We start from the raw sequence: 15,812 nt of genomic DNA, 5'->3' as shown, positions 1-15,812 counted from the left end.
TCGTCCGTCATCACCTCAATTTGTGCACAGTGTGAGGCGGCGGTCGAGCTCACACTACACCTTTTTACGCTTATGATTCGATACTCTTTCTGCCAGTATTATAATCAACTTTCTCTTCCTAGGAGAGCCGTAATATTCTCCAACGACAAGGATTTATGTCTAGCTAATATTTTGGTATCTTCTTGTTATTGGAAGCATTGTCACTAATTTGCAATGTCGGATAACGATATTTCAAGACCGCTGGGGGTAGAAGAAGATGATGCACAGAAGTATGACACCGACGGCGAAATATCAAATCACGAGACTGGCACGTCCGATGAAGAATACTCGGTCGTAGATGCCGATGAAGGTGCTACAGGATTAGACAGTCGAAAAGGTCGAGGATCGGCGCAAGACGACTACGCCAGTGAATCAGGCTCTCCTGATCCGTCACGAAAGCGTCCTCGGGAACAGGAAGATGATGAAGACGGCGAAGCTCCTCCATTGCCACCGGGACCGCCTCCAATTACAGCAGAAAAGGTGTCCGAAGAGGACCCTTGGGAGTCAATTTGGGATCCAAATACCGAGGCATTCTATTATTACAATCACATCACACAGGAAACTACTTGGGAGAAGCCGAAGTTTTTGGCGCCAGGAAGCAGCAAAACAAGTCACTTACACAAGAATAAGCCTGATGCAGAAAACGGCTACGCCGCGAGGGGATTTTTTAATCGGTTTACAGGCAAATGGCAGCCATATCGAGCTCCTGCGGAAGGCGATGTCTCTGGCGACGACGTTTTCGATGACAACCAGCCACCGGGAGAAATTGTTCCGTTCCAAGAGTTCTCAAGCGAAAACAAGTCTAGAAGGCAATTGAACGCGTACTTCGACGTAGATCTTGCCGCTAATATGCACGACGGCCGGAGTTTGAGGACAGAGCGGCAACAGCAAAAGCTGACGAAAAAACAACTCCAGCAATTCAAGAAGAAGAAACAAGAAAAGAAAGAGAGAAACAAAAGGGCGTGGTTGTTAGCGGATTAGTCTGTGACGAGTGTAGCCGTTGACAGTTCTGTGTAGGGATCGGCTACGCTATTATGGTCCAATTAACATCGAGCTTGCAGCTTGCCATATTGTACATGGAAATCAGGAAGAAATGGCTTGGTCTTGTATATAGTTATAAATCAAATTTTGACTCACCGGCGCACAAAGGGTTGTTTTTTGGATGGATGTATATGTGCTTCCATCGATCGTGGATTGAGATACCGGTTACAACAGATTTTCAATAGCAGTTTTCTCATCAGAATTTGGTCCCAATTGAGGTCGAGATCTGTCGATGATAATCTAGCCGCTCTTGGCAGTGATGGTTGCGACTTCGTAGCTTTTTGGAGATGACGTCATCTGTAATCCTCTCATTCCCCGAGAATTTTCTGCCCGTCATACAAAAATTTCTCTGCCTCCTTGCGATCTACTACAACCATAACACCATGCCTCGCCAACTAACAGAAGAGGAAATCGATGATCTGATGTATTGTGCTCGAGCAGATGAATTGCATACACTGAAATCAACTGTCGAGCATCTAAGCAAGGACCTGAGTCAATCAGAGGCGGACATTATACTACAAGCTATTGATCCATATTCTAGCAGCACACCTCTACATATGGCATGTGCCAATGGCCACTTAGGTACATTCACTCATTTCGAACTGACTTACTTTTTGATCGACTGCAATAGTACGCAAGTGCTAACCGGTTAAATCAACAGAGATCGTCGAATATATTTTGTCTAAATTCTCGTCCCCTCCTTCAGAGTCCAGAGTCTCAATCGTCACACTGCAAAATGATTCAGGAAATACGCCATTACACTGGGCGTGCTTGAACGGACATCAAAAAATTATTGAGAGGTTATGCGATAGTGGCGCGGATCCGTTTGTGAAGAATCTTGCAGGACAGGATTGCTTCTTCCAAGCCGAGAACAATGAGAAACTGGATGTAGTAGATTACCTGCTACAGCGGTTCCAGGAGGTTCTGGACGAGGAAGGAGATGAGAAAGTTGAACAAAAAGAGGCCTCGTCGCCTGCGCAAACAGACGCCACAGATAATGACAGTAAACTTCAGACAAGTGCAATCGGGAAGAAATTAGAAAAGTTACAGGTTGACGACGATGGGACAGGGACCGATATATCTAAATAAAGCTACAGTTTATTGATTACTAGAAGCTTTAGTAAAGCAAAACTAGATGAACAAGAGCTGTTACGCTCCTTAGCTATATATATACCCACAAGCTGTAGAGTAGCTTGAAGAGAGACCAAACAAAAAACGCCGCAAAGCAGTACACCCACCCGCGCGATACGACTACATAACCGAGGAAAACTATTCACAAAGTCGTTGTTAACATGCGTCACATCTATAATGACTTCTGGCGTTAGAGCTTGGACACTACTTTGAACTGCGATATTTAAAACATTCGGTCCGCATTTCGAATACATTATTTGACAAATACGAAGCACACTATAGGCCAAGTGTTTTGCGCACATTCGCCTTGACCATCCTATTATATTCGGCACGATCATTTCTCCACACTTTACAAGCGTCGATGTTGGCGCCACTCTCATCATTAGGCTCTACAGCATGACATCAGCATTTGAAAATATCTGCAATACGAGTTGTCTGAGCGGAAATACTACTTACCAGCGAGCATGCTCATCACGCTGATTAGGATCTTCTCTACAGACTGTATCGGACTCCATCTTTCAGACGCAGATTCGTACATATTAGGATCATCTCCAGGCGCATGTAGAATAGAGATACACACGGTACCATCCTTATATACTACATTTATCCAGTTAAGCACAATGTATTCGACAACGCTGGTCCAAATACTCTTACCATTTGGATGGAACATATCGCACGTGAACTTCATAGCTGGCGGGCTTAGCGGATAATCCTAATGAAATTAGTCAAAGTTTTTACAAAATGGTCAATCTATAATGGCCAAGCAAGAAGCATCATATCAACACACCTTAGGAAACGTGAGCGTAGCTGGAAAGACGCCACCTTCAAATGGCGTATCTTCGGGTCCTTGAATCAAGCACTCCCACTCAAAGAAATTACTAATAAGCATCAGTCAGTATTCATAAATCGCCTTGTAATCCAACTTAAGTGGTATCCTTACTCTTCGTCTATTGGGCCAGCAGAGATGCCATCGGGGGCTTCATTGATCAACTGCTTATACTCAGTCATCAGCCGCCGAACAGCCGTGTTATTTCGTGAATTCCGCGACTGGTACATATTAGCCAGCTCTCTAGTTCTGAAGAATCTTAGAGCAATCTAGGTTTGCAACTAAAATATGTTTGTATTGGGGCTAATGAGCTTCGTGGGTCTCCGCCTGCGTTCTGATAATGCACTGGAGTGTGCGTTGGCCGCAACTAGTTGCCCAGCCACAACAATGCGCCACCTTCATTTTGGGTTACCCCTGAATACATACGTCAACTTGGCTGACTTTATAGCATTCAATGACAACGAGGCGAATATAAACGAGTCCGTCTTTATTTCCAGCGCGAGTTTTATTGATGCAACCATCCATGTGCTATATACAATTTAGAACAATGTTCCATCGCTCCTGATCGCGATTGGAGGACCCTTACTTTCCGGTCTTTTCTTCGCAGCAATTTCTCGACCGCCTTTCCAGGATCCGGCTTCAAGTAGCTGTGCCAGTATCAACTGGTCTGTAGTCCCAGCAATTCCAAGCCTTTCGTTAACGGCTGGAAGCAGAAGGTCGAGCAATCCGACGGTAAGAGCACGCCATTCAACAATTACATCCTCGTCCGCCGGAAATACTGGCACTTCCTGCATCTCTGGCCCGATATTTAAATTGTTTGTAATTCCTTGCTTATATATCTCAGGCTTTAATATCAAGACACCCGTATCAACAAACAAGCCACCGTTCCGGTATTCTGGTAGACCGGTTTGCAATTCCTTCCCTGCAAAAGTAATATTGCCATAGCGTTCTAGCGGAACTAATATAGAATAACAGAGCCACTGGCTCAATTTATGGAACGGCACAATCGTTTCCCACTCTTCACCATCTTGAGGCATTGACGAACATGGCCACGCATCACCGAGTGAAACTCCGTTCAGGGCGGTTCGACCTTTGGGCCAAATTGGATTGAGACCTGTCATAATCACGTCCCAAACTGTCGCAACGGAGACCGTGTGTTTGCCTTCTGCGCTAGGAGTAGAATTCTCAAGCAAATATTCTATATTTCCTATAAGAACAATTTTAGAGTTACGAGAATAGGTGACTAACCGAGCATATATCCTGGTCTGCCATCAGGTCCAAAGTACTTAACTTCTTTCTCTAACGCATACCCTAGACGTTGTAACAACTCGGCACGACCTTCCATGCCTGCCAAAGGATTTCCGGATGAATGTTGTAATGCTTTCGAGACAGTATCAACTGATATTGATTTCAGCGCTGTAGAATCAACTTGGTATGGGTTGGATGGGTTTGAAGATAAGAGACCGTCCATAAACAGGTAGAGACTCGCAACAGCTAGGCCCTCGCTACGTCCGTACACACCAGCCACGTTTCCAGGTTCACTGAAGACCCATTTATTTCCGGCACCGGCATCTAGTAGCACAGAAACCAAAAATAAGTCAACCAGACGCTTCGCAATTTCTGTGTCATCTACCCCCGACCAAGAGTCCACAAGCCGTTGAATCCGGGAGACACCACCGACGTCGAAGTGTTGCCACCTTCCGTGCGGTGGGATTTTGCTGTAATTCGGAGCAAAGTCGCGCTGGATAATACTTGCGACGAATTCAACAGTTTCATTGAATTTGGTGAAGTCGATGTCGAAGTTGGTTAGTTGGTTGACTTCAGCTTTATCCATCACCAGCCGCGTTCTCTCACGGATAGCCGGAAGAGTTCTTAGATAGCTCGCCGGATCGGTTACTGCCATCTCAAAGCATTCAACAGAATCCCGATTATTATTTCGGTGGCGTGTATGATGGCGGCATGAGATGATTTCCAACAAGTTTAGTAGAGCTGGTGACTGAATCGTTGCGGCTCGCAGCACTGGGGGCAACGTACGTCTCCCAACTAACTAACCTAACCCTGAGCCGCGCGGTGCCGATGGGAACTGTTCGCGAGCCATGATGACGAGACCAACCCCGCATTAGAATTCTACGAATCTATCGGTATAATAGATCCACATAGCGCTGTTGTCACTTATTTAGAAAGAATGTCACTTCCAGACAATGTTCACGTATCCACTCATCCACTACTCCAGTCATTGGTATCCCGGCTGCGGTCCGCCTCTGCCGATTCTCACGAGACGCGAGCCCTAACGACATCAATAGCTTCGATTCTAGCTGTCGTGGCCCTCGATCAGAACACCTTTTCTGCTGTCAATGAAGGATTTGACGTTACTCCTCTTCAGGAGCAATATAATGTGACAGGGTTATCGCCATCCAACGTAGTCCTCGTTCCCATTCTGCGATCTGGTCTCTCCATGATCGAACCGTTCCTAAATATTCTACCGTTCGAGAATGTTCCAATACATTACCTCGGTATCTATAGGGATAAAACGACTCTCTCTCCAATTGAGTACTACAATAAATTGCCAGTACTAAAAAATGGTGAATCAATTGACGTTGCGATTGTGCTTGATCCCGTTATAGCCACTGGTATGCAGCTATATTTAGTTTGGTATCTATCTAACTGATCTGATAGGTGGCACGGCCTTAGCCGTGATCCAATCTCTGAAGTATGTATATCTATATTGATCACACGAAACGGAACCTATGGTCTTAACGAACATATAGAGAATGGGGTGCTAGGAAAATCATCTTCGTGTCTATTGTCGTGTCTGAGGAAGGTGTCGCGATAGCTGCCAATGAGTGGCCAGAAGGAGTCGAGGTCTATTGTGCAGCTGTTGATACTGTCCTTTCTTCACATGGATATATTATACCTGGGTATGTTGCCAATCTCAGTCCTATGTAGCAGTTCTAACTCTTTGAACAGTGTTGGAGACATAGGCGATCGATTGAATCATACGCACTAAGCTTATGGTTGATCTTTCGTTTCACAAGCCAGCGAAACAAATAATGTAGAGCAGATAATCCATAACTTTTAATATAAACGGTCTACCTAATCGTAACAGTGATATACGCTTGTCTTTACTTCCGCCGTCTTCGTCTGCCTCCAGCAATATTTGAAGCCTGGCCCACGACTTTCCCATCTCCCAGCACTTTCTTCTTAATGTTATCCTGACCAGACAACTTCGCCGGTTCCTCTGTCCCGTTCGATGCCTTAGGCTTTGTAGGTGTCTTTTTCGAAAGCTTAAGCTTTTCTTTCTCTGGAAATTTTATGTATCGTCCGAGAGATTTGGCCCACAACCAGATAGGAAGTCGGAACAGCATTGTCTTCCTCCAAGAGGCAAACTCAAGTTCAGTCACATCAAGCATATACTCTTCATTGGTTGCATTGTCTACAATCCAGACCGTACCGTCAGGATAGACCATAAAGACTTTGCCATTCTCGTACATAACCTTTCGCTTCGAAGAATCGGCTGGCGGGAATCCGTTTGGCCACGCCTGGGCTTTGCATTCTGAAATATACCGCTGCATGCGCGACCGTTCATTTTTTGCCGTGATACTGAGGATAAGATAATGAGCACCGCTGCCGATTAAATAGAGAAATACGAGGACGGTGAACAGACCGGGACGGAATCGCTAGAGCAGAAGTCAGCTGGTTTTTCATGTCCTGGGATTCTCAAAGAAGTGATCGTAACATACAGCGTAGTAATATCCAGTCCCTTTCCACCGAGGAAAACCCTTCTGAAGAAAGAAATCGTATCGCTCCTTTTCGGGCCCCCTTAGGATGTTGGCGATGAGGCCAAGTCGCGCAAAACGATTCGTAGCCTCTTTAGAAGTGTTCTTATCGGGGTGCAATTGCCTCGACCGCTTGCGATATCTAGTGAAGTCAGCTTGTCATATCTCCTTAACGATACAGAGACATAGTCGTACGTACGCTTTGGTTATCTGATCGGGAGTCGATCCGGGTCCATTCTCAAGCTCCAGAAATGCTGCAACCCAAATTATTAGCAAATCCACATCCTCTCCACAAGGGAGTAACCCCCTGACTAGACCATATATGACCAAATCACTCACAGTAAAAGGTAGTGCCTTTGCCTTCATGTTTCTCGAGCTCCTCCTTGAGTCTAAATATTTCATGGTCCTTCTCACTCCAGGCCGCGACGGCCGTAGAGCACAAAAATGTAAGAACCAAGAACAAGAATACCAGCCTCATTATTTTATTGCGCAACCCATCACTGGACAGATATATTGATCGTTAGAATGTACAGTAGTAGTCAATGCTGAAAACCTATTTTTCAGACCTGCAGATTGATTCTGGATAAAGTTTACTATCTCACCGTAGTTACCCGGCAGTAAGCTAAAGCTGTCGGTTTCATTCACGTGAGGAGAATAATAGATTTATCAAATTTTGGCTTGCCTGAAGCTGCCTTTCCAAATCAACTGTTCGATCCTTCCGCTATTATAAGGAAGAGCAAGGGAACACCGGTATTAAAATGACAACACCGGCAGTGGTGTGCATCGGCATGGCGGGTACGTTGATTTATAATCCTTGCGGGCAATGGAAAGCCAGGACGAAAACCGGCGAGACACAAGTGCTAACGCATCACAATAGGATCCGGAAAGACTACGTTTATGCAGCGGTTGAATTCTCATTTACACGCCAGGGATACGCCGCCATATATCCTGAACCTGGATCCGGCGGTTTTGAATGTTCCATTCAGCGCAAATATCGACATTCGAGACTCTGTGAATTATAAGGAAGTTATGAAACAGTGCGTATTTTCTTTCAGATATGAGATTATCTGTTGGAAGTAGCTTATAAATGAAGATATAATCTCGGACCCAATGGTGCGATCATCACGTCACTTAATCTCTTCGCTACAAAGATAGATCAAATACTCGGCATTGTTGAGAAGCGAGCCAAATCAGTATCACATGTCCTCATTGACACCCCTGGTCAAATTGAATGCTTTGTATGGTATGCTTAGGAAACGGTATTTGAGGTATGGAGAGGAGCTAATATGATTCGAAGGTCCGCTTCGGGAACTATCTTACTAGATGCTCTGGCCTCAGCGATACCCACAGTTATCGCATATATAGTTGATACTCCACGGACAACGTCGCCGGCGACATTTATGTCGAATATGTTATACGCCTGTTCGATTTTGTACAAGACGAAGTTGCCATTGATCATAGTATTCAATAAGACTGATGCGGCTGATGCATCGTTTGCGACAGAGTGGATGACTGATTTCGAGAGCTTTCAGGCCGCGCTGAAAGACTTGGACGACGACGAGAATAATCCGGAAGGAGGGAGTGGGTACATGAATTCTCTGATGAATTCTATGAGTTTGGTGCTGGAAGAGTTTTATCGGCATTTGGATGTTGTCAGCGTTTCCGCGTACACTGGTGCTGGAATTGGCGATTTCTTGGAGACAGTGGATCGCAAGGTAGAAGAATTTAATACGAACTACAAAGCGGAAATGGAGCGGATGATCCGAGAGCGACAGAAAGAAAAGGAAGCGGAGAGGCAACGAAGTTTGAATAGGCTGATGAAAGATATGGGTCTCACTGATCAGGCCAAGCCGAAGACGAAGGATGACCAAGCTCAGACAATTTCAGATGCGGAAGAGGAGGACGATGAGGATGAATTTGCAGACAGGTTTGTTAATGAAGAAGACGGAGAAGGAATACTGGACCCGGATTACGAGGAGGGCGATGATTTCGATGAGCCGATGGGGTGAATATCGCCGTGTATAAGTTAGTACTTGTAAATATTATAGTTAAGCTTTGTTTCCGACGTAAGGACCGAAAACGTGCTATTTTGAAGGATCACGTATTCGTCTATTTCGTTGTGCTTTAAGATCGCAAGCGTCAGCCTTGAGTTTAGTACCCTTTGCTTTGTTACCCGTTCATAAGCGGAACTATAAAGAAGCACAGAGGAGGAGACGCGTAGCAAAAGAACCCACAAAACTCTCAATTAAACCAGCAATATTGCGAATTAAGCGGCGCATTTGAAAGCCTTTTGGCCCCAAAGAAGGAGCTTAAACATTTTAATTAAAATCCACGTCGGACTTGCACTGTACAGTAGGACCCAATGTGGCAGCATCCGAAGAGACACTGCCACTTGACATCATAAGAAAGGAACATCCATTTGGACAAGGGCGTAGGGAAATCCTCCGGGATCACTGAGCAAATCTCTCAATCTCGAACTACGGGTAACACGAATTCACCGGTCGCCAGACCACGGACTACGCCGCCTCTCTCTCTCTGTCTTCTCTTACACTCAGTCCATGAGCATCTCTGACGTCATAGTCTCAAGTGGCGATGACGTAGCCTGGCAGTGGGCAGGGACCGTTGAGCGGCGCAGCTGCACACGAAGGCATGGTGCGGCTCGTTTGTTATTTGTCCGTGTCTCGCTCCGAGGGTCACGGTATACGGAGAAATTTCGGAGGCACGACAACTGTATCCAGGGTCCATTGTAGTGCGCGCTCGATGATGCTCCTCTGGCTTAGCGACTTCCACAGCCTATCTCACTATGAGACTGCACTTAGTTCACATTAAACGGCAATGGATTTGCCACAACTCGGCAAGCGGGATTGCCAAATTTTACGATCTTGACTGTTTATTATCTTCGCGATCAAGGCACGAGTGGCGAGTGTTAAACCATCTGCTGGCAAAAAAATCCACTGCGTGATGTTGGTCGCCGTCATCCGCTCCAGGGCACCTCCGAGATAGGGCCGTTGAGTCTAATTTGGTAACTGCTCTTACGATATATAATAGATTCCGCACCACTTCGGTGCTGTTATGTTTCTCCTTTCACGTCATCCGCAGTTCCGTCCTGGTATTGGCAACGTCACATAACCTTTACTCGCTACTCCACCCCGTTACATCCACCCTCTCACGATGGCGTCAAATGACTACACTGACCAAAATCCGCTCGACTCGTCAAGCACGTCGACCATTGTCGACGCTTCTTCTTGGACCAGCGCCGACAATTCGAAAGATCATCCCATCCAGGAGAAGGATTTCGCTAGCCAGCGTCTATCAAAGGAACAGTGCGAGAATCCCGACATCAATTTACGAGTGGCTGCAAAAGATGTCAATCACTCCCACTTCCCTCAGGAATACGAGACCGAGGAGGCAGCTGGTCTGGTTCCAGTGTCTACTGTTCTGAGTCATTGTAATCTTGCAAACACTCAGACCAGCGGCGACCTATATCGCACTGAAACCGCACTGACTCTTGAGACTCAATTGTCACGCCGCGCCACCACAGACGTTAACTTCCCATTCGCAACTGAGATATCAGATCGTGCGGAATTCCCCGATGAGTACACGGCGGAGACCGTGACTGGCTTGGTCCCCGTGCAGTCTATTCGGGCGTTCCGTCGCATATCAAAAGAGCCAGCAATTCCCGAGCTAGAGAAAGGCGTGGAGGAGATTGAATATGTTACTTTTAAGATCGGGGACCCTCAAAATCCAATGGTATGTTGATTGCGTTCTTCGACTTGCTTGGTTCTAACGTTAGTAAGAACTGGAGTACTACTTTCAAGTGGTGTGTTACTTTGATAGTGTCGGTACTGGTTATCGCTGTCGCTTTCGGTTCGTCGTGCGTTGCGGGCGGCCTTGAACTTATTGAAGAGAAGTACCACGTCAGTTTGGAGGTTTCCATTTTGACTTGCTCTGTCATGGTTGTCGGATTTGCTGTCGGCCCTCTGGCGTGGTCACCTTTGTCAGAGCAATTTGGCAGACGCCCGATCTATTTCATCTCGTTGCTTCTCTACACAATTTTCAATATTCCATGCGCCTTGTCACCAAATATTGGTGGTTTGATTGTCTGTCGCTTTTTGTGTGGGGTTTTCTCCAGCTCTGGACTTGTTCTTGCTGGTGGCACCATTGCTGATATATGGCCCATGGCTCACCGTGGAAACGCCATTGCCTATTTCGCAGCGGCTCCTTATTGTGGTCCTGTCTTTGGTCCATTGGTTTCTGGATTTATTCACATATATGGCAGGCGATTGGATTTAATTTTCTGGGTGAATATGGCATTTGCTGGTACCATGTTCATCACTACTTCCGCCATTCCTGAAACGTAAGTCTTCCTGTGACACGAAAGTCTGGCTTGCGATTGTACTGTGTGCTGACCTCTCTTACAGCTACGCTCCTGTGATTTTGAAGCGTCGTGCAGCGAAACTACGAAAAGAAACTGGTAATCCGAACATCATGACAGAGCAGGAGAGGTTAAAGGCTCCACTTTCGGAGATCATTCGAACGGTCTTGCTCCGCCCAGTAATGTTGATCATGACGGAGCCAGTTTTGAATCTGATGAACATGTACATCGTTTTGATTTACTCCCTTTTATATGCTTTCTTCTTTGCGTACCCGGTTATATTTCAGGAGCTTTATGACTACAATGACTCTTTGATCGGTCTAATGTTCGTCCCAATTTTGATCGGTGCTATGTTTGCTCTTGTCACGACTCAGATTTTGGAGAGGATGTACTCCAAAACCATTTCGCGTCGTCTCCCTACTCCCGAGGATAGGTTAATTGGCTCTATGATTGGTGCTCCTTTCGTTCCTATCGCGTTGTTTATTCTCGGTGCCACATCGTACAAGAACATCATCTGGGTAGGTCCGTCGTCAGCTGGCTTGGCGTTTGGATACGGAATGGTTTTGATCTATTTCTCTGTCAACAACTACATTATTGATTCCTACGAGAAGTGTGCGGCATCGGCGTTGGCGGCTAAAGTATTTACGCGATCCGCAGGCGGTGCTGCGTTTCCTCTCTTCACTACTCAGATGTACCACAGACTTGGTTTACAATGGGCTAGTTGGTTACTTGCTTCATCAGCCTTGCCATGGTTATCATTCCAGTTGGCTTCTATAGGTTTGGTGGGCGGCTGAGATCGATGTGGAGTAACAGTGCCAAGTACGCTAACGACTCAAAATAACTTCGTATCTTTGATCAAATATATAGTGCATATCATCATTTATGCACATCGCCACTTTTGCATAATGTATAACTGCAATTGTAAATTGCGGTATTTGGGGAGTTCGGTGTGTTTCGTGTTCTTGTGACCTTATTAGATTGCCACGAATAGTGATGTCTTTTTTTCTTTTAAGTATCATGCATTGTTACTAGACTTTTACTTCGGGTTTATAGAAGGCTTGTGGTTAATTAAAATAATTTACTAATGTTAGCCTCGGAAGTTCTGCCATTTCCTTAGTCTATTAGATGTCGAGTGGTTATTGATGACTTATACGTTGACTTGTCCCACTCGTATTATCGATCGAGGAGAGCTGACTTGAGTCCATGAATGGCTAACTATCGATGGCATCGTATTTGATGCAGCAAGTAAACCTATCTATGCACACCTGTACAAAAATACTGATATCACAGGACAAGAAAATTCATTCCTAGTGATTATATCGGGATGTGACATAGTCGGCTTGTTAGGCAATTTCAGAAACAGTCAAACTCTATGATATCCTAGCTAGGGACAAAAAACAAAAGCTAAGTTTTAAATGCTGACTCTTTGCTGCAGTCCGCAGCAGCCTCGAGCTTTAGAAGCTTAAACAAAATTTTGTTGCTGTGTGGAGAGAAAATTCGGTTATCCTTGCAGCAATGCTCGATAGTTGGTTGGTAAGACCGTGCCCGAAACCCTTCAATCCATGCCCAACCAAACTATCACCGTAACCCCATCCCACACAAAAAAAGTCGAGCAAAAAAACCAAGGAAGTCGATCGAAGCGGAAACCAACCTTAGTCCTTTGATTCCGTGTGCCACATAGCCAACACGATTTCAATTTCCTTATACTCGGCAATACCGTGGCGCCGAACCATTGCAAGCAATTTTTTAGCCCGCGGTACCAATAGTGCGCTTGCTTTAGCATCTCTCCTTTGTCCTCGATCTTATTTCGAATTCAACCGATTTTACGCAACTAAATCTAATTCAAAAAAGAAAATGCCGCCCAAGAAAGCTGCTAAGGAGGAGAAGATTTTACTCGGCCGCCCGGGAAATAATTTGAAGGTACGTGTGATCTCCGAGCCATAGTCCTCCGAGACCAAATAATAGAGGAAGTGCTTGATTTCCTGTGACCGGTGGTCGGGGCTGGATGGCTAACAACTGGTATTTAGAGCGGTATCGTCGGTCTTGCGAATGTAGGTTCATCAATTGGATGGCGATAATTCAGTCTTCTTTTAACACGATACAGGTCGGCAAATCTACGTTCTTCCAGGCTATCACCAAGTCTCAATTAGGAACGGTAATGACCAAGATTACATTACGGTTGAGGTCGATGAATAGGCTGACAATGATGTGATCTAGCCAGCTAATTACCCCTTTGCTACTATCGATCCTGAGGAAGCTCGCGTGATCGTTCCGTCGCCCAGGTTCGAGTGGTTGTGCGATGCCTACAAACCCGTTTCAAAAGTCCCTGCCAACATTACCGTTTTCGACATTGCTGGTCTTACCAAGGGTGCTTCGACTGGTGCTGGTCTCGGTAATGCTTTCTTGAGTCACATTCGTGCCGTCGATGCCATCTATCAAGTTGTACGATGCTTCGATGACGCCGAGATTATTCACGTCGAGGGCGACGTCAACCCAGTCCGCGATCTTCAGATTATTCTGGACGAGCTGCGGTTGAAGGATATTGAATTCGCCCAAAAGTACTACGAGGGCGTCGAGAAAATCGCCAAGCGCGGAGGCCAGAGTCTCGAAGTAAAGGCAAAGAAAGAGGAGATGGTCATAGTCGAGAAGATTATTAAGTATCTCGAGGACGGCAAGCGAGTCGCTAAAGGAGACTGGTCCAGCAAGGAGGTCGAGATTATCAACGCTATGCTTCTCCTCACTGCGAAGCCTGCCATCTACCTCATCAACTTGTCAGAGCGGGACTACATTCGCAAAAAGAACAAGAACTTGTTGGCAATCAAGGAATGGGTAGACACTAACTCTCCTGGTGACGTCATTATACCACTCAGTGTGTCCTTCGAGGAACGATTGACTCAGTTTGAGACTGAGGAAGAGATCACGGAGGAGTGCAAGAGAGTTGGAGCCCAGAGTGCGTTGCCTAAAATCATCACCACTATGCGGAGTGCGCTCAACCTTATTTCTTTCTTCACCTGCGGTCCAGACGAGGTCCGAGAATGGACAATCAGAAAGGTTCGTTTTACATATGGGTTCTACCATTGGCATTGCACAGCTCACATTTTGTACAGGGTACTAAAGCTCCTCAAGCTGCAGGTGTCATTCACACCGACTTGATGAATACCTTCATCTTGGCTCAGGTCACCAAGTATGAAGACTTGAAGGAGCTGGGAGACGACAACTCTGTCAAAGCTGCTGGTAAATTGATGCAAAAGGGCAAGGAATACGTTGTTGAGGACGGTGATATCATTTACTTCAGGGTAGGTGCCCCATACAGATATCTCAATTTGTTCAATATAGATACAGCCACTGACTCGGATAATTTAGGCTGGCGCAGGCAAGAACTAAAGTTGCATGTCGTTCTACATCTAATAGGGATATATCATCTATTTTTACAGTGGAAATTTTGGGGACAAGGTGCTGTGAATCTACAATTAAAATTAGTATATATTAAATATATCGTTCACGATATTCAGCATGTATTTATTTGCTATTTTTTTTCAAAGAACAACTGTTTTACGTAGTCTTCGGCGACGTTGCGGCATTTGATGCTTTATACGTGGAGCAGAATATCACTTTTACGGAAGTGACGGACTAATAAATCAAGCAGCTACTTCAAAGATATCACTTCCATCAATATTTTATATCTCCACATATTTGACCTCACGCGGGATCGATACTGACAACAAAAACATGTGATGCTTACAACTTATTTTTGAATTACCGAGCAATTGAAATACCTAACTGTTACTGTTAGCCAGAACGCAAAGCAATGAACATTAACCAACAGACCACCTGATCCTCCTCCACGCAATCACACAAACATTAAACAAAAGTAAATAATTCATTACAGTAATAAAAAAATCAGATTAAACTTTCATCTCATGATACTCTCCCGCGTTAAAGGAGACAAGTCGACGAGCTGGGTTTAAAAATTTCGAGCCTCCAGGGCTCTTTATCATCATGCAAAACAAAGCAGGGAACAATTTATACGAAATCAAAAACAAACACAATACTCACGTTTACTGAGAGATTCCAGTGTATGGATTCTTTGGGTTGGTATTCGATACCGTTTGTTTCGACAGTCTCGGATTAATCATTTGTTACTCTATAACATAGCAGCAGAAACAACTTTTATTTAGAAATTTTCACCGAAGGGTTTAGGGTTAAACCGTTCGGAAATTTAAGGCAAATAAGCTTCTATAGTGAACAACGAGCCAGCAGAAATTTTAATGCAAATTTAATTGTATTTGTCACTGCATTCTTCTTAATAACAAATTTGAACAAGTATTGTAATATTCTCTGGGTATAACAGCATGTGCAAGTTACATTTATTGGATAAAAGAATCGTTTGGTCGGACATTACCCGGAAGATTCTTACTGTCGCTGAGCTATTTCCTGACTTAGCTGGGTCGGCATGACATTTTTGAATATCAGGGCGGATGAACCGACAGAGACGTTGTAAACCTCAGGTGGCAATAAAGTTTACACCTTAAGGTTTGGCGAAGCCTGTCGTGCTCTATCTGATATCTCTGGTCTCGACATTCCTTAGGGGAGCCGGGTACATATTTACTGGCCGCGGATTTGA

At 45.1% G+C, this 15,812-nt stretch overlaps 8 protein-coding genes across 8 annotated transcripts; 6 read left to right on the top strand and 2 right to left on the bottom strand.

The window, feature by feature from the left end:
* Positions 1–69: 69 nt before the first annotated feature.
* Positions 70–1,279, top strand: V1513DRAFT_451505 (uncharacterized protein). The gene has a single exon (XM_066898977.1). It carries the CDS (start codon positions 214–216, stop codon positions 1,018–1,020), a length of 807 nt encoding a protein of 268 aa, XP_066751441.1. The 5' UTR covers positions 70–213; the 3' UTR covers positions 1,021–1,279.
* A 122-nt stretch (positions 1,280–1,401) lies between these two features.
* Positions 1,402–2,194, top strand: V1513DRAFT_404729 (ankyrin repeat-containing domain protein). The gene is made up of 2 exons (XM_066895593.1): positions 1,402–1,662; positions 1,742–2,194. Exons 1-2 carry the CDS (start codon positions 1,464–1,466, stop codon positions 2,167–2,169), a joined length of 627 nt encoding a protein of 208 aa, XP_066751440.1. The 5' UTR covers positions 1,402–1,463; the 3' UTR covers positions 2,170–2,194.
* Positions 2,161–5,096, bottom strand: V1513DRAFT_419598 (uncharacterized protein). The gene is made up of 6 exons (XM_066895919.1): positions 4,286–5,096; positions 3,624–4,235; positions 3,152–3,278; positions 2,999–3,089; positions 2,668–2,923; positions 2,161–2,600 (listed from the first exon to the last, which is right to left on the bottom strand). Exons 1-6 carry the CDS (start codon positions 4,938–4,940, stop codon positions 2,488–2,490), a joined length of 1,854 nt encoding a protein of 617 aa, XP_066751439.1. The 5' UTR covers positions 4,941–5,096; the 3' UTR covers positions 2,161–2,487.
* A 61-nt stretch (positions 5,097–5,157) lies between these two features.
* V1513DRAFT_451496 (uracil phosphoribosyltransferase-domain-containing protein) lies at positions 5,158–6,269 on the top strand. Its single transcript, XM_066898976.1, has 4 exons — positions 5,158–5,667; positions 5,714–5,747; positions 5,806–5,955; positions 6,005–6,269. Exons 1-4 carry the CDS (start codon positions 5,223–5,225, stop codon positions 6,042–6,044), a joined length of 669 nt encoding a protein of 222 aa, XP_066751438.1. The 5' UTR covers positions 5,158–5,222; the 3' UTR covers positions 6,045–6,269.
* Positions 6,160–7,291, bottom strand: V1513DRAFT_427313 (uncharacterized protein; the record flags this gene model as incomplete). Its single annotated transcript, XM_066896215.1, has 4 exons — positions 6,160–6,714; positions 6,778–6,955; positions 7,013–7,067; positions 7,153–7,291. 4 exons carry the CDS (start codon positions 7,289–7,291, stop codon positions 6,160–6,162), a joined length of 927 nt encoding a protein of 308 aa, XP_066751437.1.
* Positions 7,292–7,493: 202 nt separating this feature from the next.
* On the top strand, positions 7,494–8,957 carry V1513DRAFT_481020 (uncharacterized protein). The gene is made up of 4 exons (XM_066900344.1): positions 7,494–7,608; positions 7,691–7,850; positions 7,907–8,056; positions 8,111–8,957. Exons 1-4 carry the CDS (start codon positions 7,572–7,574, stop codon positions 8,820–8,822), a joined length of 1,059 nt encoding a protein of 352 aa, XP_066751436.1. The 5' UTR covers positions 7,494–7,571; the 3' UTR covers positions 8,823–8,957.
* An 817-nt stretch (positions 8,958–9,774) lies between these two features.
* On the top strand, positions 9,775–11,997 carry V1513DRAFT_225693 (major facilitator superfamily domain-containing protein). Its single transcript, XM_066894407.1, has 3 exons — positions 9,775–10,563; positions 10,611–11,170; positions 11,235–11,997. Exons 1-3 carry the CDS (start codon positions 9,985–9,987, stop codon positions 11,980–11,982), a joined length of 1,887 nt encoding a protein of 628 aa, XP_066751435.1. The 5' UTR covers positions 9,775–9,984; the 3' UTR covers positions 11,983–11,997.
* A 772-nt stretch (positions 11,998–12,769) lies between these two features.
* Positions 12,770–14,836, top strand: V1513DRAFT_451481 (P-loop containing nucleoside triphosphate hydrolase protein). The gene is made up of 6 exons (XM_066898975.1): positions 12,770–13,108; positions 13,216–13,239; positions 13,293–13,343; positions 13,406–14,239; positions 14,296–14,484; positions 14,552–14,836. Exons 1-6 carry the CDS (start codon positions 13,043–13,045, stop codon positions 14,570–14,572), a joined length of 1,185 nt encoding a protein of 394 aa, XP_066751434.1. The 5' UTR covers positions 12,770–13,042; the 3' UTR covers positions 14,573–14,836.
* Positions 14,837–15,812: the final 976 nt, after the last annotated feature.

Source organism: Lipomyces chichibuensis (genome assembly GCF_038497645.1).
Source record: "Lipomyces chichibuensis strain CBS 12929 unplaced genomic scaffold V1513scaffold_41, whole genome shotgun sequence".
Classification (NCBI taxonomy): Eukaryota; Fungi; Ascomycota; class Lipomycetes; order Lipomycetales; family Lipomycetaceae; genus Lipomyces; species Lipomyces chichibuensis.
This window is presented reverse-complemented; position numbering and strand designations above follow the sequence as displayed.